Below are 22,382 nucleotides of genomic sequence, written 5' to 3' on the forward strand. Positions count from 1 at the left end.
TGGACCGTACTCTGATAGCACGCTAACAGTGATAGTGTTCTTGGCTGTCACACAGTTTCCTCCCACTTGCACAAGTCTGGCACATTGAGATTACATATAACTTGGCAATAGTGTGTTCACACCGAGATAAGCACACATGACGTGGTGGTCCCCTTGTGCCATGCAGTAAAGGACTTGAATGGACTTGTGTACTTGAAGCTAAGAAATGTGTGCTAATCATATGTGAATGTAGGTTACAGTTTGGACTAATTCCCCCACAGAGAACAAGGTTAAGGTGGGTTCAAGTCACAAGGTATTAAAGAGGCCAGTAAAGACAACGCTCTAAATTCTATTTCTAAACAGATCAAATTAATGACAAAATGTAGTGTCATTATTTTTGCTTATTTGATTACTTCAGTTTTCAGTTTTCAAACAAAACTATTCAAATGTTCACATAAGTCACAGTTGATGCATGCGATCTTGAGAAATAGTCTTAATAGTTCATATAAGTTTACTAACAATATTACTATAAGTTATTATGCTCGGATAAAATAAATTACTCTGAGGTTTTTTGCATCACCAGCGAATTTCCTTAAATTTCCCTTGCAGCTCATGTGAGAATCAGCCCATTTCAAAGACTAAATTATAGACTATTTTCTGCAACTTATTGTCTACAAAAAAGGAAATATAATTGCATCAGATATTTCCCCTCAATGGCCAGCAGAAATAATCAAAGCAAATCTTGGGCTGAATGCGCAGTCTATGGTATACATTGAAGATTTGTGACATTTGATCAGTTGCTTGATCCCGTTGCAACAGCACTCTGCAACCTTCAGTGAGCTAAATTGTGTAACATCGAAGGTTAAATGCCCGCTGTTCCCGAAAGCGGCACAGTTGAAAAAAAAACATATTACACGTTAAGAAGAAACGCTATAATTCTGTGGTAATCAATATTATGACACAATGACAGACTATTCGGAGGTTTTAGTGAAAAAAAGGACATTTCACTGTCATAGTTTACACAAGCGGAAGTGCGTAACGGACTCGTGTGTCTGCGTAGGAATGGGGGAGGGGATTTGTGGCTGTCTCGCTTTGTGGCACGCTGATACCTGTCAGTGTGACCGTCTATCTACCGGCTTACCCAGGCGTTGATTCTGGTTTCACCTGCATCGGTCACCTCTGCTCAGCCATGAAGATTTGGACCTCAGAGCACATATTCAAGTGAGTTGAGCCTTTTCTTTCATTCGCACCCCGACTATGGTTCTTTTACCTTTCTGGTTCGGGATGTTAAGCAATCCCGCTATGTTTTTTGTGTAACCAATTAACTTGCATACGAAGAGTTATAATTGCTAAAATTATAATGAAAAGACTGCTAATTATAACTTCATTGCCTCTAGCTTATGCGATAGTAGTCGAAGCTTGCAGTGAAGACGTACTGCTTTTGTGTAACATCTGTCTGTGCCTCTTTTAACCACATTCAAATCCGTAAGAGGACTCAAAAATGTCTAAATTAAACTACCAAACTAAGCAAAGCTGACCCAAGAATGTCACTGACTGGTTGCTTTACATTATTATTGCGTAACCTGCCGCTCGGGTCCAGCACCCGCCGCGCGCGACCTTTCCCCTACATTCTGTCTTCACTCACTACGTCACTTAGCAACGCCGGCGCGTTCCTACATTTCTGTAGTAACCATTCAAAACTATGCTCCACAGCATTTATGCTCTGTAAGAAGAGTCCTAAATGGCATGGATATTATTTAACTAATTAAATTATTGATTTACAGCATATATGTATTTGAACTGAGCCTAAAAAAAGGTTTACATTAATTTAAAGTCTTTGATTATTCACATCTTTGCAATTAGCGATAGTAGACGTGACTTTTTTGTTTGTTTGTTTGTTTTGTTAATTAATTAATATTAAAATTAAAAATTGATTAATCCACCAGTCCATATAAGCAGGGGTGAAAGAAATATTCATTGTCGTATCAATTATTAAATATTCTTTTTAATGCAAACAAGATGGACATATTGCTACAGAATGCCCTTGTAATTTTTATACTGTTATATATTCATAAAAAAATTAATCATTGCTGCTAAGTTTGTATCTTGCAGAGTAAGTTGTGTAATCGAATATGCCTGTCCAAACTATATGGGTTATTAGCCTGTGTTAACTCAGTCAATTGTGAAGGTGCTGATAACTATAGTTGCCACAGAGATGTATAATCTAGAGAGAAAAGAGCAAAAACCTGCAAAATACAGAAGAAAATAACTATCAAGTTGTATTAAAAAGTAGATAATAAACTTAAGTAACTCAAAATTGTATTTATTGCAGTTCTTTATGATGTATAAGCCCATATACATATCGGTAGCTGATCTGAAGTTTATTTGATGTATTTTATGGCTTTGATTTAACAGCCATCCTTGGGAGACAGTGACCAAGGCTGCTATGCAGAAGTACCCCAATCCCATGAACCCTAGTGTGATCGGAGTAGACGTTCTGGACAGAAACATCGACAAGCAGGGACGCCTGCACAGTAAGAGACTGCTCAGCACGGAGTGGGGTCTTCCATCCATAGTAAAATCTGTGAGTGTCAAAAGTCAAACACATAATTCTGTTTTTATTGAAAAGACATGAAAGACATATGTAAAATTACTTGAAAAGTCAGACAATACAATGCTTCAAAAGAGTCCAGATATAACCAGGTTACAGTTTTCCATTTAGCAAACCTGACATTAACATGCAAGACTATATCTGTCCGGGGACAGCAGCAGGCCTGGTGACTGAGTGAAGCCAAGGCAGGTTCATGGTTGTATGCCATGGCTCGTGCTGTACAGGACATGGCAGTGCCATTCCAGTCATTGCTCAGATGTCATTCGTGACACCATGTGATGTAACTTTCCATCAGCGTGTCAGCTCGGTTAAAACTAGAGGTGACTTGAATGCAGAGCAGTGACCGACGCGTCTGAACTTGTGTAACATGTCATTTGAACTCTTCCTGCGTAACCCTGACTATCTGTACTCTGTAATGATGATAAGGGTGTAGAAGGCTGATACCCTGCTTCCTTTTCTTGTGTTTTCTTTTGTAAACATTTGTCAGCTGGTTTACTTGAGCAATGACCTTTGCTTAGATGTCTGAGGTTGTGGTTGTAGTCACTGGTGACATCATGACAACCCTGTTAAGTCCAAGGGCAGCCCATGACGCAGACGCTGTGTTAGCATATTAACACAGCCTTTAATCAGATTGTCTCAAAGCACATCTCTCCTGAGCCTTAGTGTTTGTGTATGAATTATGTGTGCCATGTAGACATTTTCCCACGCTGTCAGTTTATCTCTGTACATCACCTTTGACACAAATGGTTGCTGGTAATGCGTCAGGGGGCTGTAGCTGGAAATCCTAGTATCATTTTTACAGGTCAAGCTAGTGGGGACTAAACATCATAGGAATTTTACTTTTCATGAAGTCTGTGCTAGTGTTTTTCCTTGTTTGTTTGGAGGTTTGCCTAAAGAAACTCGGAGAATCAGGTCCAGATTTAAACTGATGTTTTAAAGTATCATATAACAATGTTAGACTTGTTGAATCCAAAACTGAGAAGCAGTTCATTATGTGTTATCTTTGATATATTCAGCTGGGAACTATTTTTACAGAATTTTTTATATACCACTTCCTTGAATGATTTGAGATTAAAATTGATGGATTTTGGAATGAATGTATGTAAGATATGAAGTGGTGTCCTCGTTGTCTTCAGTAGAACATAGATGTATGTCAGGATACTGAAAATGGTGTTACAGTGTCTCCTTCTTTGCCATCAGATCATTGGAAGTGCGCGGACATACACCTATGTTCAGGAACACTCTGTTGTGGATCCCAGAGAGAAAACCTTTGAACTTCAATCATCAAATGTGAGTACTGATAACACTTTATTTTTGTGTTGAGATTTCCAGTACAGTGTGTACTCTTGCGTTCTCCTTAAAGTCAGGCTGGATGTAGTGCCAGCTAGCAACAGCTGACTGAACATATCAAAGAACATATTTATGGCGTTGGCTTGTTGAGCTGCCAGCTAAGTTTTATGACATGACATTTGCAAGCGTCATGCAAAGTATGTCTCAAGTTTCACTACTGCTTACTCTTTAAAAAAATTAGTTAAAAAAGGGGATTGCTTGGTTTCTTATTACAGAATAAATGATTGTAAGTCCTGTTGAGATAACATGTTCTGTTGTGGCTGTATCAACCCCAAACATCCACACCCAGTCAGGAATTAAACTGTACCGCACAATGTGCTCTGGGTTAAATGAGGACATATTCCTAGAATGAAGTCTTACAAGTCAAACGCTCGACTTGAACTGCATCCACAAAGTTTTTTTGAGGCACATCTAACGGCTCACAGTATTTCTGGAAACTTGACCCTTGATTTGTAAATGCATCATCTCTCATTGTTCTCTAATCATTTGTAATATTTCCTCTTTAGATCACTTTTACAAACATGGTGTCTGTGGATGAGAAGTTAACTTATAAACCACACCCTGAAGATCCAGAGAAGTAAGTTGTTGCGTCATACTAGAATGAAGTACTGTGGGTGTTTTTTTTTTCTAATGTCTCTTACTTGCCATGTGGTAACTTTTGGCTTTAATTTCTACCTCACCTCTCCAGGACAATACTGACTCAAGAAGCTATCATCTCTGTGAAAGGAGTCAGTCTCAGCAGTTACTTGGAGGGAATTATGGCCAGTACCATCTCTGCTAATGCTGGAAAGGTAAGACACAGATTAAATTAAAAGGTTTAAATTTAAATTAAAATGTCAGATTGATGTGTCTCAACAAAATCTCCTAATTTCTATGTATTGTTGATTTATGAATCTCTTTCTATAACTCATGACTCCATCCTACATCACAGTTATGGCCTCAGCTGGGACAAAGTAACTGTTCTTGTATATAATCTGTCATTGGAAGTCTTAGAAATCCTAAAATTCTGAAAAATTGGTTGTTTTTCCAGTGTTTTAATGCAATGAAAACATGATCATTTAAGGCTGATGACAACATACAAAAGCAAAGAGGGATTCCAGCTGTTAGGAATTGCCTCAAAAATAAGTTCAGGTAAATTAAAACAGCTGACGAGGCTCTTTCATTGGATGCATGTAACATCTAAATATAAGATGTCTTCTGAGGCAAAAGTGTTGAATTTTTAGTCTAGCTTATATAAACTACTAATTGGTGAATATCAAGTCAAAAGTAGCAACTTGTCACATGTGTTGTGACATCAGCACCTCTTCACTGAGTATTTATTGCTGTTCACATGCACACTAAGGATAAAATAATAATCTTCTTTAAATAAGTCTTCTCTGTAAATGAGGGCTAAATCAAGTCAGTCAGTTTAATTGGTTCACTCCCATCCAAAGTTTGAGGTCTTGGATAAAATTGCTCTTTTTGTATGAACATGATGCCCCCATAAAATGTATTTTCTTGTTAATAAACATAATAAAATCAGTAGAATTTTATTGTTAGATGACGTGTCCTTCTTCTTCTGCTGGTGTTATTTTGGTGGTTATAGATTAAGTGTTTGATGTGCATGTCCCCAAAATAAGATTCTTATTGGCCCAGTTAGACACAGTGTGTTGTAAACTGTCACTTTGATGTACTTGATAAATGCTGTGATGTTCTTTCTTCTTTTTTATGCTTAATGAAGGTAAATATTTTAACTAATGTTTAATTTTGTTCTTGATCAGGGCCGAGAAGCCATGGAGTGGGTAATCAGGCGACTGAATGCAGAAATCGAGGAGCTTGCAGCTACCGCCTGTGGGACTATACGCACCCCGATGGCTGCTGCAGTTACTGAGAAATGACACCTGCCTCTTTTGTTCAATCTGAGAGACACGGCTCTTAAGTACAACCAGCCTCCCTTTATGATGCTCTGGTGCAGTTTTCCATATTGTTAAGGGGTACTCATTTTTTACTATCTACATTAGATAAATTAAAGCAACATGCTGCAGCATAAAGGGACTCTGATGAATGTTTTCGGGGCAGGACTGCAGTGATGAGAAACTGTAGGGTGGAGAAGGAGTGGCACACTCAGGGATAGATTTTAACACCACTGTCATTTGTGTATTCGGAGGCATCCAGCATTGGCAGAAAGGCATCAGAAGCACTGGATCAACCAGAAACACAAGAAAAGTGCCAACGCAGAAGCTGCATTCAGTGTCTTAAGACACACCTTTGCCAGCTGTGCTTTTTCTGTTTTCCAAAAGACCTCAGAATGTCAACAAATCTCCTCTGATATGGATGCTGTGTACAGCTGCAGAGTGTACAGGAAACAACGTCATGCTAAGAGGCATATAGATGACTGTGAACATACAATAGGGGAGGGAGAGGTGCCAAGACAAGCGGTAAATCCGGTACATGTCCTGTATGCATGAAAGGTGGTTGGAGTATTGGGTGGGTTAATTACTTTAACATGACAAAGAAAAGTTTTAGTTATCTTTTTTGTGTCTAAGAGTCATCTCAATGTTTTCCTTTGGGACCTAAGTAATACCAAGACTCTGTACCAGGAAACATGAAAACCTCATTCTAAACGGTATTGTTATTTAACTTGTGTTGGTATTTAAGTTTGATGAAGGGATCAATGTTCTTGCCATATTTATGTTTTTGAAGCAGTACGAGGACCTTCTCTAATGCTGTGTTTGTGTAACTTAGTTGTAAATCTGTCTGTTGTGAACTTTTAGGTACATGCTCAACTTGAACTTGTTTGCTGTCCTTCAGCAGTTTTATCAGGTAGCCCATGATATTATCAGTGGTCTTTCAACCTAGTGTTTGAGACCTTTGCCAAGACTTGGAGAATAAAACGGTTTACTAATGAAAAGCTGCTACCCATGCTGTAGAAAGTGAACCTGGTATAGGTTCTGGAGTGGTCACACTGTGTATTTGGGAAGGTCTTCTATAAAGTGGATGCACTAGTTTCTTTAATATATATATATATATATATTTCTTTGTAATAGGAATATTTATTTAGGAAAACAGTTTGTTTTTAATGATTGTTTGTTTTTTTGAACATTAAAAACTGTGATATGACATCCTATGTACAAAGTGTAACGTGCAGTTTTGACTGGGTGCCTGTGAAAAAACTTATCTGACCGAATGCAGAATGTGGCAATAAATTAGGAATATTTTAACACCTTCAACTGAATCACTTTGTAAGCACTTCTTCTCTGGAGAGTTGATAGTTGAACAATATTTAACATGAATTGGATGTTTATTTCATCCAAGAACTTTTAACTTGCACGGTGAACTATAGGAAAGCCTAGTTTGTCCAGTGCTTATTATTCGGTCAAATTACTGGCCTGGTTGCCTTTAGAAACTGCAATAATTAAACAATCACTAAGTTACTTTTAATATACACATTTTTCACAAAATGAGCACCAAAATGAATTATTACAGTCAAACAGTAAACCAGTACAGATTTTTTTTAACCTACTGAGATCTTCAAAAAAAAAAAAAAAAAAAACTACATGAAATCAGGTTCATATTTCAGATGTCTGAGCTGTTAATAACTAACCAACTTTTCTTCTGCTTGAGTCATATTCAATAAATGTTCAAATGATCAGATAAATCACGAAACAAATAAACAGAGGAAAGTTAAAATCCTTTCCTTAATTGTTCGAATCAGTACTGCGTCTATTTCACGTACTGATTTTTCAGTATTAATCTTGTGTTTTAATTCAGACCAAGCCATCAATTTTAGCATTAACATGCAACATACAGCGACCATGTGGTGGTAAATGCTGCCACCTGGGGGCCACATGCAAGACCTGCAATTGTATCTTGAGATAACATTAATTTATTAAGATGACTCAAAGTCTCAAAAATCTGTTTGTTTGTATGTATATGTGTGTGTGTGTGTGTGTGTGTGTGTGTGGGGGGGGGTTAATCAAAGATTATAAATTAATCAAAGTGTCTCATTATGGAAAGCTCTGGAGGAAACAAGGGAACCACAGTTATACAATTTTTTCATGTATTTTCTTTTAAGAAATAGCTGGAGAGAACATCAATTGAATTGTTATCTGTTAAATTGTTCTCCTCTGAATCAAATGAAGAATATATATTTAAGAAAATATAAATTAGGTAGCTGGCATGATTTCATGCAGCACGCAATGCCCTCTACTGTTTTGGAGGCTACACTCTGACGTCAGGCAACATCCGCTTCGTAAGCAGTTGTAGCCAATAGAGAGCGAGCACAGAGCATTCCCTCAGCCAATCCAAGCTCCTGGTTTGTTTAAAGGTTTTAAACAGAGGGACGTTTGAAATCAAACAGCCAGCTTTTAATAAGTGCTATTCGCTAGCGTTTACAGCCAGAAGTATCACATTTATGTTACTTTTTCAATTATATTTCAAATAGGTATTTACAATAGGAACATTATTCATTATTTTGCAGCGCTGTTAAAGAAAGTCTGTGTGTCCTTGGGTTGTAGAGGATATTACTTTATTCATGTAGTTAGCCACACACCAGCTTTCGTGAAGTGGCCGACGTAGCTGCTAGCAGACTTGTGGATCGTTGCCTGGTCGAGGGCAGCTTTAGTTCTGGATAAATCAACGGACAGTAGTTGATTGCCGCCATCGTGCAATAGTATATTCAGGTAAGTCAAGTTATCTTATTACAAGTCGTTTAACGAGTATTTTATAGGACGTGTTGGTCTTAACTTTTCAGCTAACAGAAACCGTTGTCCATAGACCGTAGATAGCCACGCGAAGATAATGGCTGTTTTACCATTGTATAATGGTTGACTATGCCTTCAGAAAACAAAACAAACAAACAAAAAAAAAAAAAACAACAAAACAACCAGAGCAATTGAGGCCCAGATCTACCACACCAAGCAGGACCTCAACAGTAGGCTGTGCAAAGAGGCCCCTGAAACAATCCAGCACCTCACAGCAGGGTGCAAGATACAGGCAGGCAAAGAATACTTGAAACACCATAACAAAGTAACCCGCATTGTGTACAGAAACATTTGTGCAGAATATGCACTGGAGACCCCTATGTCACAATGGAAACACCTCACAAGATGGTGGAGAATGAGAGGGCTAATATCCTGTGGGACTGCCAGATACAGACTGATCGATTCCCCAGTGACTGAAATATCAGGAAAAAGGAACACAAGAAACTGGAGAAATCCCAAGACTCAAGGAAGAGCTGGAGAAAGCCTGGAAGGTGAAGGCAACAGTAGTACCACTGAAGGCCATGTCTCCTACACTGGAGAAGTGGCTCCAACAGATACCTGGAGAAACATCTCCATCCAAAAGAGTGCATTCATAGGAACAGCTAAGATACTGCGTAGGACCCTCAAGCTCCCAGGACTCTGGTAGAGGACCCGGGAGGACCCTACCCAGCCTACCCAGGGAAGATGGGAGGTTGGGTGAGGGAAGATTTGTGTTTTAAATATACATATATATATATATATATATATATATATATATATATATATATATATACTGGTGATGACCATATTCTTGTGAAACTGCCATGTCAGTACTGCTGTAGTTTTATTTTTCATGTTTTCCGGATTATCAAATTTCTTTAGATTTGTTGTACTCAAAATAATACCTTGACTCCCCCCCCCCCCTCAGAAAATGGACTCTTCTGGCACACTCAAGATGACAAACGGCAACAAACTTCAAAGGCCTGAAACAAAGGTATGGGGGAATGTCGGTGGGCTTGCTTTTATGCTTATGATCTATGGACACAATAGATGTATTTAGAGCTAATCTAAATTTACCTACTGAGTATGTTTTCATTTTTGCATGTTAAATTAAAAATGTACTTAAGAGTACATAACTTTTATGTAAGCAAACACAAGTAAGACTCAAACATGCATCTTAAAAAAAAGAGAATAAGGAGGAGCAACGCTACTGCAATAAAAGAATGTCTTAGCAGACAAACATGCATTTTTATATATAAATCTACAAAAAATAAACATAAAAGTTAAGTCTGAATCATCAGTTGATAAAACTAAAGGTTATTTTTCCCAAGTTATAGTTAATATGAGTGATCAGTACTTTATTGCTACATCCTCATTTTATTGCTGTAAAGTTAGAACATTGGGTATAGGGGTGTTATCATCATGTTTTTTTTTTGTTTTTTTTTGGCAGTCAAATGGTGAGGGTCCAAAACGGATTCCTGTGTCACAGCAGTCACATGTGGTTCAGAAGGCTGTTGTGACACCAACTCAGCGGGTTCTTTGTGCTCCAAATGGACCTCAGCGTGTTCAGCGGCCAGCCAGCCATCAGAAAACTGTATCCCATGTATCCGTTACTATCAAGTCCCCACATCCTGGTGACCAGAATGTGGACCCTACCACTCAGATTATGACTCCTGCATCACAACCCAAATCTGGGCCTCAGCAAAACCAGCCAGAGACACCTGTTCCCATTGCAAAGCCTGATTTATCCAACCCACCATCGGAATCAGCAAAGCTAGAGAAGGCACAGAGTAAGTATACTACTAAATTGGACAAGCATATTAACTGTGTTTATAGTCAGAATACTAAAATATGTCCTTTTTCTTTCCTCCGCATTAGACAAACCTGCCAAAAATGATCATGCCTCCACATCAAAGTATGTAAAATGTAGCCTATTTACACTACTCATAGGTTCTTCTGAAAGCTGGTTATGTCAGAATTAATGTTACTGCTGTTGTGTTCACACAGGAAGCGATGGAGTCTGGAAAATTTTGACATTGGCCGACCCTTAGGAAAGGGTAAGTTTGGCAATGTCTACCTGGCCCGAGAACGGCAAACTAAGTTCATCTTGGCCTTGAAGGTGCTCTTCAAGAAGCAGCTAGAGAAGGCAGGTGTGGAGCACCAGCTGAGGAGAGAAGTGGAGATCCAGTCTCATCTCAGGTAAGAAGTTGTCAAAATAATTGACAGGCCTAAAATCTTGCTAAATAAGACTGGATATTATAAACATAAGTCCGTGAGGCAAAAAGGGGCTGTGCTGGCCTAGAGGTTATAGAGTTGAGTTTGGGTCTGGAGGATCTGGGTTCAAGTTCCTGGCCTGGTAACTGAGGTAAACCACTGTGGGGCCCCACTTGCTCCCCAGGTGGATTCTGGTCTTGCAGCCCACTGCTCCTGGTTTAACTAGGGTGGGTCAAAATGCAGAGAAGGATTTCATAACTGCGGAAATAAACATTCCAGGTTGCAACCATGTGTGACAATGTGGACCGTGTACAAAAGACCTAGTCTGGGTAACTATCTGATGCCAGGGTTGAAGCAGACTAAACATCCCAAAATGACACTTAATCAGATTACCTGAAATTTCTTTTGTGCTTATTTGAAACATATATTCTTTTGTTGGCCCGGTAGCTTTAGCTTGCAAATTGGGAAACCATCTGGTTCTCCAAACTGGGAGTTCTGACTGCTTTCTACTGCACGCAAGATACTGACAGTTATACAAACTACACACATCTCCACTTGGGGAAAAAGAACAAATATCCCTTTAGTATGTTTGGAGATTCTCACTGAATTTTGCGGTAACCACGGAAGAGAAACTACAACATGATGTCGTAACCCTACGCGAGAGCACGATTTCACCAGCATTAGCTGCGCCGGTCCTACCACACACAGACTCTGCATGAGTATAAATCCAGCTTTAGTGTGCAGTGCGTTACAGAGAAGCAGGGGCAGAAACATCTGCTGTACTGAAATTAATTTTTTATATATCCCAACTGAACAGCCACTCTAATATTTTGCAAGATTTTATTCTGACTAATCCATATTTCACACCAGATATTAGTGTTTTTTGAAAATCTTGCTTTGCAATACTAGATCAAGGGTAGACAAGTTCTGGCCTCCAGAGCTGCAATCCTGCAAGTTTTAGATACTTCTCTGTTTCAGCTAGCATCATTCAAATAAATGAGTAACTGAATAGAGCTTGATAAGCTGTTGGATCAGTTTATTTTGAATCAGGAGTGTGAGATCTAAAACCTGCAGGACTGCAGCTCTTGAGGGCCAAACTTGCCTCCCCCTGTACTAGATGAAACCTCATCCTCTATAACAGACGTGTTCATACTCCAGCACACTTAAATCAGATGAATAAACTTCCTCATCAAGTAATTTGGAAGCCATTCATTTAATTTAGGTGTGTTAATGTAGTGTTAGCTCTAAAAAAATGCAGGGCAGTGGGTCCTAAGGTCCTGGATTGAGAAAACTGCTCTATAAGAAGCTGACAAGACTTTGGCTAACAGTGACCTTCATACAATACAGCTAGATTTTTGCTCTATTGGAAGTTTGTGCTTTTAATAGAATTTTGTTGAGTAATCTGCTGCGTCTGTGTTCTACAGGCATCCTAATATCCTGCGTCTCTATGGCTACTTCCACGATGCAAGTCGTGTGTACCTGATCCTTGAGTTTGCACCCAGAGGGGAGCTGTACAGTGAGCTGCAGCGTTGTGGAAGTTTTCCTGAAGCTAGAAGTGCCACAGTAAGTGGGCCACTTTAAGAGCTTTTTCATACCTTTTAATGTGCTAGTAAATACACAGTAAACATCACTAGTTTAATCATGTATAATGTGTACATTATTTTCTCATTTTTGTGCCTTAAAGGGCTTGAAAAAAAAAAAAAGTGGGGGTAAGTTGGGTTGACCAAAGATTTGGTACGCATTGTGTTCATAATACTATGTGAATTATCTATACCAGTACATCATGGAGCTTGCAGATGCCCTGAATTATTGCCACACCAAGAAAGTGATCCACAGAGACATCAAACCAGAGAACCTGTTACTGGGAGCCAATGGGGAGCTAAAGATAGCAGATTTTGGTTGGTCTGTTCACACCCCGTCTTCAAGGTATGAACATGCTTTAACACTGTTTTTCCTTTTTACCATGTAATGATGTATCTGTCATATTCTGATGCTGTGGCGAAGTTGGAAAAGGATATTCTTTCACACAACTTGAGTTCACTTGTTGGGACTTGGTCTGCTTTGGCTGGGCATTTTTGTTGGGGTTTTCTTTGTCCCCTCCCCCCCCCCTTTTTTTTGTTTTCCTCTTGTCTTTACAGACACAAGACAGAGATCTGTATCACAGAATTCCTTTTCCCTTTTCAGGAGATCCACTCTGTGTGGAACACTTGACTACTTGCCTCCAGAGATGATTGAGGGGAAGACTCATGATGAAAAAGTGGACTTGTGGAGTCTGGGAGTCCTTTGCTATGAGTTCTTGGTCGGAAAACCCCCCTTTGAATCGAAGACTAATGAAGATACCTACCGCAGGATTTCAAGGGTATGACATCCACATAGGCAAAAAATCATGGAGCTTCCTCTTTGCCCTGTCAAGCTTTCAGGTCTGGGACCAGATTACAGAAACCACCTACACTTTTGACTGGTACACAGGTACCAGTCCAGACCTGTGAATGTTAAGTTACACCGGTGCGGCAAAGAAAAATAAAAGTTAGTCACACTCAACCAATTTTTGGTTACATGTGATGGTCACACTCTGGGTCATGTCGAAGAGCCAGCTGCGTAATGTGACATCCACATGCAAGCATCTTTGTTTCTTATTTTCTCTCTGGGTTCTTTTGTTGGTCTGGTGTCTGGGTTCAAAACACCAGACACATAACATGTCTTTTACACTCTTATTTTTTGGTGTTCATTTCTGCAATTACAGCAATCAACATTTCTGTGCACAAGGTGTTACAGGAGTAAAACATAGCTGTTGAGTTGAAAACTAGCACTGATGTACCACTTAGAGTTGTTTGAGTTGGTTAAGCCACATCACTCAAAGATGCCTTAGATATGTCAAACCTGGTTTGTGGGACAGACCCCGTCGCATGCTGTGCTGTTTAAAGAGCATCTGGTCAAACTGCAACACACATTGTTGGGATCAATTATGACTTTTAATAATATCCAGCAGTTGACTTAGAAACTGTTGGAGAGCAGCCGCTGCACTTTAACGTGTCTCATTAGTAATGTTTAACATGAAATCATGTTTTTTTCTCTTTGTGTGTTTTTTTTTTTTTTTTTTTTTTCCTTTCAGGTGGAGTACACTTACCCTGCACAGGCCATTATCGGTGATGGAGCTAAAGACTTAGTTGCCAGGCTGCTGAAACACAACCCCATGCGCAGATTGCCAATTCATGGAGTCCTAACACACCCCTGGGTGCTTGAGTACTCCACCAAGAAGCCTACCACCCTGAGCAATGATGAGTCCAGTCAATAACTCTTCTTCATCTGTGTGCTTATGATGCAGGACTACAACATAATACCAACAGTTAATGGTATGGCATGCAGCTGACTTCTCCAAACCTGTGTCTTTGTGGTCACAGAATCACTTTGTTTTTTTTTTCTTTTTGTCTGTAGACATGTCGAGCCACTTGGTCGTCTGTTATCTTTTATCTTGTACTTTGTGTTTCTTGTCTTACCAATGGCGTTCTTGCCTGTAAATATTTCACCTTTTCTCTTTTTTTTTGTATAATTATGAACATTTTATTGAGCTTATGTGAAATGCCATTACTTGAAAATTAAATAAATTATAATTCTTTGAATCTGTCACTTTTGAATTTACCACAATGTGTTCATGAGTGACTGCTGCATTTTATTTTCAGTCTTGTTTGCATTTCATTTTGTTGTTTCAAAGGGTTATTAAAACTTTGAAGTTTGTGCCGAGGCCACGCGATGCATCTATGGACTCGGAGTATTGTTATCAAGAGGCATTAGAGTTGAATGCTCAACAGAGGTGCTGCGAAATCACTGGAACTGGGAGAATTACATGCTTTGAACTGAACATTTTAAGACTATTGTTATTAATAAACTAGTACAATAAAATGTTGGACTATAAGTCGGTGCTCTGGTGACTTGCTTTATATTTCCATTCAGCATTGTTTGTCCTGAAATTTTAAACAGATTATACTTTAATATTTATTTCAGTTTATTATCCTGTTGAATGTATTTGCCTTTCTTGTCCGCTAGGTGGCTCCCTACGATAATATGTAGTGAAACTGTCAGTGAAACCATTATGAAGAAATTTGTCTTATGACTGGTGTTTATCCCAAGATTCCCTTAAATGAATTCTCTCTCTGGTGCGTTAAAGCTATTGATTCACGGCCTTTCATGTAAGGCTTTCAGTGAGTGTTGAATTGAAAATGTTAATTGCTTCATACACTTTATTTTACTGAATTAACTCATAGCTGATGCATATTTCATAGTGGGATTTATATTGCACCCCAAACTTGTAGGACTAACCAGATTAGGAACCAGATCTATACACATTTAAAACCCTTTCATTGCTGTGAACAGGCCTTAAAATCTGCATGGTTAGCTTCAGGCTTTAATCATGCAATAGATTGGTTTTCCTATTTTTTCTTGCTTTTTTTCTTTATGTATATATGTACATATCTTAAGATGAAACCACTCGGAAATAAATTGTTCGTCCAGATGTTTGCCTCCTTGCGCAGAAGGAAATCCAACAGAGTGGATGAACATGTCGGCCATAAGGACCGATGCAAAAAGCCTGCAGCAGAAAATCTGTCCAACCTCTTATTTTAAGCGAGCATGTCGAATTGTGACAAAGAGGAAAACCTGCATGTTGTCAATCTCTACAGATAAAAGTCAAATTTTTTTTTTAAAAAAGGCCGAATTGGTTGTCAGATTGCTTGAATCCCCCCATCTCTCTTTAATACCCCACAAACACCGACACATATGGCTATATACATTTTCTAATTCAGTGGCCTGCGCAGCCTTAAGATAACTGATCTTTCGTTTTAAAAAATATGACTGCGACTGACCATCTTTTTCTATCTTTTATTATAGAGAAAAAAACATATTCTGACTGATTTTAGATTTACATAAAACCACACACATTTTTACAATATAATTTCACTTATTTCTTTATTCTTTAATATTAATTTCACGATATATGATAACGACTTTGAGATATACATTCCATCTTTTTGAAACCACAATAACACACTACACATACGGTTTTTATAACATTTCCACAGGACCCATTGGATTGCACAGAATGAAAAATGTCAGTATGCACATTTTCCTCTTTAATGAACTCACTTTTTTCTCTTTTTATTTCAGACACCGAATTTTTCCAAGACATTAGTTTTCCTAATTAATTTTAAAAACAGGCCATGTGGTTCTAAATGCGTTATGTTAAGACGTAGAAGTGCAGTATTTAATTTTGGGGTCCCCATCTAGAGAGAATTTGGGCCACATGATGAGGGGGTGTATTTGGTAAAATAATCGACAAATACTGAAAAGCATAAAAAGGCCTAAAAGCATTAACACGTTCAAGCAGAGGAACCGAAATTGATCTATTTATATATATATATTTTTATTCCACTTTTCAGTTTCAATATTTTTGCGTGTCATAAATAGTCTATCATACATTCAATGCATAGTTTTTATAGCTGCTGTGTTCTATCTGGTATTTTATATGGGAATGTCCAAATTCTGTGAAATATTTCTTTGTTATTTCGCTGATGATTAAACCTTTTGTGTTACTTCATATATTTTGTCCCACAGCCTTTTTCTTTCTAATTTGGCTTTAACGCCACACCCACTGCTCGCAGTCATATTGCGAATTATCTATAAGAAAAGTGACATTTCATTCTAAATATTTTCTGTCTTTAAAATAAATCTTATCATCGTTAAATCACACTTTGTCCAACCGTCACAAAGTCGAGCGTTACATGAAGTGAAATCTCATGTGGGGATGCACCACAGGAGCGAAGACAAGGCATGCTGCCCTTTTTGCAATTTGATTTTAGGTCAATATTGTAAACGTTTACTCCACTGGAAAATATCTATATGTATTTGTTCGCATATTTATACATGTTTTTGTCTGTGTATTTTTCTTTTTTTTTAATGTGTTATTCTTTCACTGCCAACCATCATATTTGTGCGTGCGTGCGTGTGTGTGTGTGTGTGTGTGTGTGTGTGTGTGTGTGTGTGTGTGTGTGTGTGTGTGTGTGTGTGAATTGACACAAGTAGTGCATGAGTGCGAAAAAATGTCCGCGTGTGCAATGTGCGCGCTTTTTAACGCGTGAATCAAGCAGAAGGGCAGCGCGGAGTCGTGTGTCTTTATGTTTTCACTAAATGGGGATTCGCAGTTAACATCTAGTTCCAGCGATGACTTGCGCCTATTCTTCTATGTTGTATTTAAAAGCCTCTATGAGCCCCTCCATTGAATGGATGAAACCAGATATGCTGCATATACCTCCTATTACAAAGATGGAGACATCAAAGAAAACCTGGTGCCATAGCAGCTTTCTCCATAAAAGCTTGAGGTGGAAGATACTGGGAAGCAGAAAGCAGAGACCTGCGCCTGTCAGGCTGCCAGTGAGACCCATGAGGAGGGCGAAATGTGGCACATAGATTGCCATGAGCAAAGTGAACACAACAAGGCTACATCGGAGAGTCAGTCCCCAGGACTTTAAGCGTCCATCGCCTCCGTAGCAATCTGGGAAGTACGCACGTCCCCCGTCCTGGAAAAAGGTTTTCTCTAACACCTCTACTGCAGCGAAAAATGGTAGCGGATACGACAGCAAAGCTTTGGCCACGAGGAAGATATTGACGACAGCTCGGATGCCTGGGGGCAGGTTGTCTGTGATGACCTCCTTAGTTTCGTCAGCCCAGGTCAAGTAGGCCACCAAGGCGAACAGGCCCTTGAGGATGCAGGCAGCGATGTGAGTCCATTTCATCATGCAGTGGAACTCGCTCGGTTTCTGCATGTTCCCCTCCAGAGACGGCAGGAAGATCTGCGAGGTGTAGCTGAACACGATAATCCCAATGGAGATGGGGAACTTCTTGACGTCGATGTAAAACTTGACCTTGTCCCAGGCCCAGTCCCTCGCCCGTGAGAGGCAGTAGGCTATCACCAGGACGTTGATGACAAAGTGGGCCAGCGTGCATAGCAAGCTGAACTTGGAGACGGCTTTCAGGTTCTTGAGGAAGGCGCAGGGGAGGAGAGCGGCGGTGGCGATGATGGCCCAAGACTTCTGGGAAATCGGCATGTTTGGGAAACTGTTGTACATGAGATTACCACTGACCACCACATACAGGATGCAAGTCATCACTAGCTCTATGATTTGGGCTACATTCACGACATGGCCACCTAAGGACGGGAATCTGGGCGCGCAACATGCGTTGGCAATGTCCACATAGGAGTCTCTTACACGCACGAGCTGCCCATCTTCGTCCTCCTCGTACAGGCAGGCAATGAGGATTTTCCCCGTGTAACAGCACACTACGGCGGCGAAAATAATGAGAAAGAGTCCGAGGTATCCTCCGTGCAGGATGGCATAGGGCAACCCGAGAACAAACATCCCCTACAAAAAAGGAAGAAAAAAAAAAACCATAGTTAATGTTAGGTTAAACTTGTGCGGAATGGTCATTAGTTCATTAATAATTTGTTCCTTTTCTAAATAGCCTGTAATATGACTTTCAATTTGAGTAATCAGATTGTATTTAATATAGGCTTTGGGATTACTCGGCATGACTTTTCAAAAGATGTCATGTTGTGGGTTTTTCCACTTTGCTTTGAGCGCATCCGCCCGGCTCTGACGTCATTACAATCTAGAGGAGACACACTCTGACGTCAGGGTGACTGTCGTGACCGCAGCCAAGATAAGGCGTGAAAAGGACTGCGTCCTGGAGATTTTTGTCGCATAGGCTCCAAGTTTCGACATCAAGACCGGCATTGCGCAAACGATTCTTGCGCGTAATTGGATATGCTATGTATTTATAAAGCTTTCTTCTCTTTCCAAGACAGTATTGGAAATTTGTGACTTATTGCAATGTATAAAAGTCTGCGTGCCCATTCAACTTAACCCGTTTCCCTACATACATAATCCACTTCAATTATTTTAAGTTGGTTTTCAATAGCATCTCAAATGTGATAGAAAACATCCAAGGTTTTAGTTTTCTAAAAAAAAAAATAAAAAAAAATAAAAAAGAGAGAGAGAGAAATCAGATGCCGCAAAAAGTGTTTTCCATCATTATGGTGCAGAGTAAAACAATTATCAGAGAGGTGTATCGGTGATATTGGACATACAGACAAAGAATGTGTTTGCTGGTGGGAGGAGGTGGAGGAGGAGGCACAGGGTATCAACTACCTCTTTTTTTGACACGCCAAAGAGAAAATAAAATCTCTGCACTCCGACAATAAAGAATAGATAAAGAATGATTAAAAAAATTCTAAGAATAAAATGTGTTTCAAGAGATATTCTATTCTTTTGTCAAAATAATTATCCTGTTTCAAAAATAAATAAATATACAAAAAATTGTTTGTTTGACCACATTCCTTTGAAGAAACAAAGCTTTGTGAATTCTGGCTCATCCAAGAATGTTTTAATAAACATCTCAAGGGGTCGCAGGTGCGCATTTATCTCGAATTTTACAGTTGACCCTAAAGCCATTCAGTCAATTAGAGCAGAGCACAGGAGCCCCCCGCCTATAGTCCGGGCTGTGCGTCTTTACCTGGATCGCGTTCGTGACGTTCCAGCCCGCCTCCCATGCGGTGATTTTTGGTCTGACTTCAGTCAACTCGTTGGTCGGACCTCCGTCCTTTGAGGCAGAGTGTGGTGGACCGGTGCCGTCCCTCTGGTAATGGCTGTCCCCGTCCAGGTCGCCTCCTTCTCCGCTCCCTTCTCCTCCAACCTCATCCGATGTCAAGATGTCCATTTGCATGCCTTGCCGATGATCGTAATCCAGGTCATCACAGGAGGCGAAGCCCAGAGCCTCCTCGTCGGTGGCGGCCTGGAACCCCATCCTGGCGAACATCCCGCTCACCTTTGCCTGGGATTTGTTGGACACAGCCGTGGCTGCATTGGTCAGTTTATTAGAGAGCTTGCCTCTAATTAACGTCGCCATTTTCGCTTTCTTGTCGGCTTTAAACTTTCTGCTGTTTAATTGGTGTTTTTTCTCCTCCAGTCAGTTAGAAAAACTGAGGCTACTTTGGATTGCAGCTCTTTATTCTCAGCATGAGATAATGCCACGAAGGAAAAGCGCAAGTTTGGTTTCAAGACACCGATGGTTTTCAGTTGCTATCTCCACTCCTTGCTCACAGCGCGACTGGTGCTCTTGATTATCCCCAGGTTCATGTCACCTTCAGACGTCGCAGCTCCGTCTCTGCATCTTGGCACTGCGCGCACTGATGCTCGACGAGTAGCGCACCTATTCACACTCTGAGGCAGTTAAACAGCATGCGCAAAAGCTTTACGCACTACAAAAGACGAGCCACAGGTTCCTGCAGGACCGTTATTATCGCTTTCTTATGGGTTGTAAGGTGGCAGACAGCTTTTCCAGGAGTTGCTCGTCGATGTTCAGGTGCCTTCACTGATGCCAATGCGGTACCGTGGAGCCCGGAGGGGGGTGGCAGGGAGGAGACACGTGTTCTCATGCCAATGCTAAGCACGTCTCCAGCCCTCCCAGTGCCCCACCATAAGAAAACGGGAGAGATTTGCTGCATTTCTAGGGGAGGTGCTTGACGTACCCCCTCCACCACTTCCCCAACCCATAATCTATAATACCTCATCCTAACATCCAATGACATTCCGGGGGCCTCAAACCTTGCATAACTTTACGCGTATAAAAGGAGACTGAAATTTGACGAAACCCAAAGCTCTTTGGACCAGATTATATAATATCCAAAATAAAGGATCTGTTGTTTTAAATATTTGATGATGCCGTTTATTGAAAAAGGAGAGAAGAGGACTTGGAGCATCATAGTAACAAAATTTGCCTCTGGGATTACGTGGATCGGGTTTTTGATAACCTCGTTGCGTTTGCTGATAATCAGGAAAAATATTTTTATGTTTTTTTTCCCTCAAATGTAGTTAGATACATAACTCGAGATGATTCACATTTAACTTTGCAAGATGCAATTTATTATTTCGTTTAAAATGAAACAAAACTGACCTTCTACCGACTTGAATCTCCATTCAGGACGCCCATTCACTCACTCATTCATTCATGACTTGTGAGCTATGTGGAAATGATGCGGCAGTCTGACCCGTGGCGGTGTTCCCGTTAAGGAAGTCAGAAAAAAAGGTTTAGGAGAATTCTTAACAGAGAAGAAACAAAATCACTGATGGCAAATGGCAAAGGATTCATTAAATCGTAAATTAAATGCTGATAAGCGGTTTGGATCTAAAATGGGTAATGAATTTGTTTTTATTCTGTGGGAGTCGAGACTAAATTGTAACCTAAATACTACAGTAAGTATATTTTTCCCCTTAGAAAATACATCTAAAGTTCAGTTTTCCAAGGAATGTATCAATAAATTAAAACGGTGACTTTTAATTGTAGTCATTTGAAAAAATGTCTTAAATAAGTAACAAAAGCCAGTGTTTCAGTAAAAGGACATTGATTGGTCAGAACGTTGTGTCCTCCGTGTTCTGTTTCCTCGGGCTGCAGCCTCCTGGATCACGGTTTCCCGGCAGGATACAGAAACTGCGGCCTATAGTTGGCTTGGAAATACCTGGAATATACTGTTACGTTCACCGTCTATTGATCTAGTCAGGCACTTCGTTTTGAATTCGAGAAAAAAAAATCAAATGGTATGGTTTATTGAAAGATCTGAGTCTATTTTTTAAAATGGAATATGACCCACATATGCTTAATAGCGGACTCGTTTTACTACAGAAATATGAGGATATGACATTGTTTCTTAATTTGGCGCAACTAATCTTTCTACTGGTCTGTATGATTATGAAAAAAAAATCTTTTTGAAGCGAAGTACCCAACCTGTCAGTTTTTTATTTATTTATCTTTTAACAGATTGACTGACCCGAATAATATAAATCCACATTGCATCACGGTGATCTTAATGTCTCAGTGCGTGCAGGCCGAGGGGTATCAGGCCCCTGTATCAACAGTAAAAAACCACAAACGCGAGGCCAAAGAATCGCCTGCTTTGATGCGCCCCTGCTTTGTGCCTCTCTTGTGTCGTGCCCCCCCTCATTTTTTAACTTACAGTTGTGGGAACGAAATGACTGATTTCTGTGTCGTGAATGAAAGAGTTAATGACAGAGGCTGTTATCAGCGAGCTGCAGACCACCTCTGATCTGCGCTCTGCGCTGTCTGATGGAGTGCGCTGCAAGATGAAAAGACCAGTCCTGACACAACCAGTCAGCAGGTTAAAGCGGCTGCAGACCTTTTCACGACCTGCTGTAATAATAATAATAATAATAATAATAATAATAATAATAATAATAATAATAGAAATATGTGGCGATAAACGTGTCGGTATTTTATTTTGCAATATGGAGCACATGCAAAGCTGTAAAAAACCTACTCGAAGACAACACATCTAATTTGTCAAAGGGAATTCATTTGAGGTCATCTCGCCATAAACAAAAAGTGGAACGTTTCTTATATTGGTAGTATTGGGAGGTTTAAGACTGTTTGAGAGAAAGTCTCAA

The 22,382-nt window shown here is 39.8% G+C and overlaps 3 protein-coding genes across 3 annotated transcripts; 2 read left to right on the forward strand and 1 right to left on the reverse strand.

The window, feature by feature from the left end:
* Positions 1-1,047: 1,047 nt before the first annotated feature.
* On the forward strand, positions 1,048-7,518 carry prelid3b (PRELI domain containing 3). The gene is made up of 6 exons (XM_041979583.1): positions 1,048-1,200; positions 2,395-2,563; positions 3,791-3,880; positions 4,447-4,517; positions 4,629-4,731; positions 5,701-7,518. The coding sequence occupies exons 1-6, from the start codon at positions 1,169-1,171 to the stop codon at positions 5,815-5,817; spliced, it is 582 nt and encodes a 193-aa protein (XP_041835517.1). The 5' UTR covers positions 1,048-1,168; the 3' UTR covers positions 5,818-7,518.
* A 731-nt stretch (positions 7,519-8,249) lies between these two features.
* Positions 8,250-14,788, forward strand: aurka (aurora kinase A). The gene is made up of 9 exons (XM_041978433.1): positions 8,250-8,601; positions 9,590-9,655; positions 10,112-10,451; positions 10,540-10,576; positions 10,669-10,860; positions 12,300-12,438; positions 12,653-12,801; positions 13,060-13,234; positions 13,988-14,788. The coding sequence occupies exons 2-9, from the start codon at positions 9,593-9,595 to the stop codon at positions 14,168-14,170; spliced, it is 1,278 nt and encodes a 425-aa protein (XP_041834367.1). The 5' UTR covers positions 8,250-8,601; positions 9,590-9,592; the 3' UTR covers positions 14,171-14,788.
* Positions 14,789-16,928: 2,140 nt separating this feature from the next.
* Positions 16,929-20,385, reverse strand: slc32a1 (solute carrier family 32 member 1). The gene is made up of 2 exons (XM_041978354.1): positions 19,438-20,385; positions 16,929-18,287 (listed from the first exon to the last, which is right to left on the reverse strand). The coding sequence occupies exons 1-2, from the start codon at positions 19,828-19,830 to the stop codon at positions 17,100-17,102; spliced, it is 1,581 nt and encodes a 526-aa protein (XP_041834288.1). The 5' UTR covers positions 19,831-20,385; the 3' UTR covers positions 16,929-17,099.
* Positions 20,386-22,382: the final 1,997 nt, after the last annotated feature.

Source organism: Melanotaenia boesemani, chromosome 3 (assembly GCF_017639745.1).
Source record: "Melanotaenia boesemani isolate fMelBoe1 chromosome 3, fMelBoe1.pri, whole genome shotgun sequence".
Classification (NCBI taxonomy): domain Eukaryota; kingdom Metazoa; phylum Chordata; class Actinopteri; order Atheriniformes; family Melanotaeniidae; genus Melanotaenia; species Melanotaenia boesemani.

Excerpts from the sequence above, each read along its gene's own strand:
- slc32a1 (XM_041978354.1), bottom strand. The coding sequence starts at position 19,830 with ATGGCGACGTTAATTAGAGGCAAGCTCTCTAATAAACTGACCAATGCA. Across the intron at positions 18,288-19,437 it reads ACGTCACGAACGCGATCCAG|GGGATGTTTGTTCTCGGGTT; the intron begins GTAAAGACGCAC and ends CCTTTTTTGTAG.
- prelid3b (XM_041979583.1), top strand. The coding sequence starts at position 1,169 with ATGAAGATTTGGACCTCAGAGCACATATTCAA. Across the intron at positions 3,881-4,446 it reads TTGAACTTCAATCATCAAAT|ATCACTTTTACAAACATGGT; the intron begins GTGAGTACTGAT and ends TTTCCTCTTTAG. Across the intron at positions 4,518-4,628 it reads CACCCTGAAGATCCAGAGAA|GACAATACTGACTCAAGAAG; the intron begins GTAAGTTGTTGC and ends TCACCTCTCCAG.
- aurka (XM_041978433.1), top strand. The coding sequence starts at position 9,593 with ATGGACTCTTCTGGCACACTCAAGATGACAAACGGCAACAAACTTCAA. Across the intron at positions 9,656-10,111 it reads TTCAAAGGCCTGAAACAAAG|TCAAATGGTGAGGGTCCAAA; the intron begins GTATGGGGGAAT and ends TTTTTTTGGCAG. Across the intron at positions 10,577-10,668 it reads GATCATGCCTCCACATCAAA|GAAGCGATGGAGTCTGGAAA; the intron begins GTATGTAAAATG and ends GTGTTCACACAG.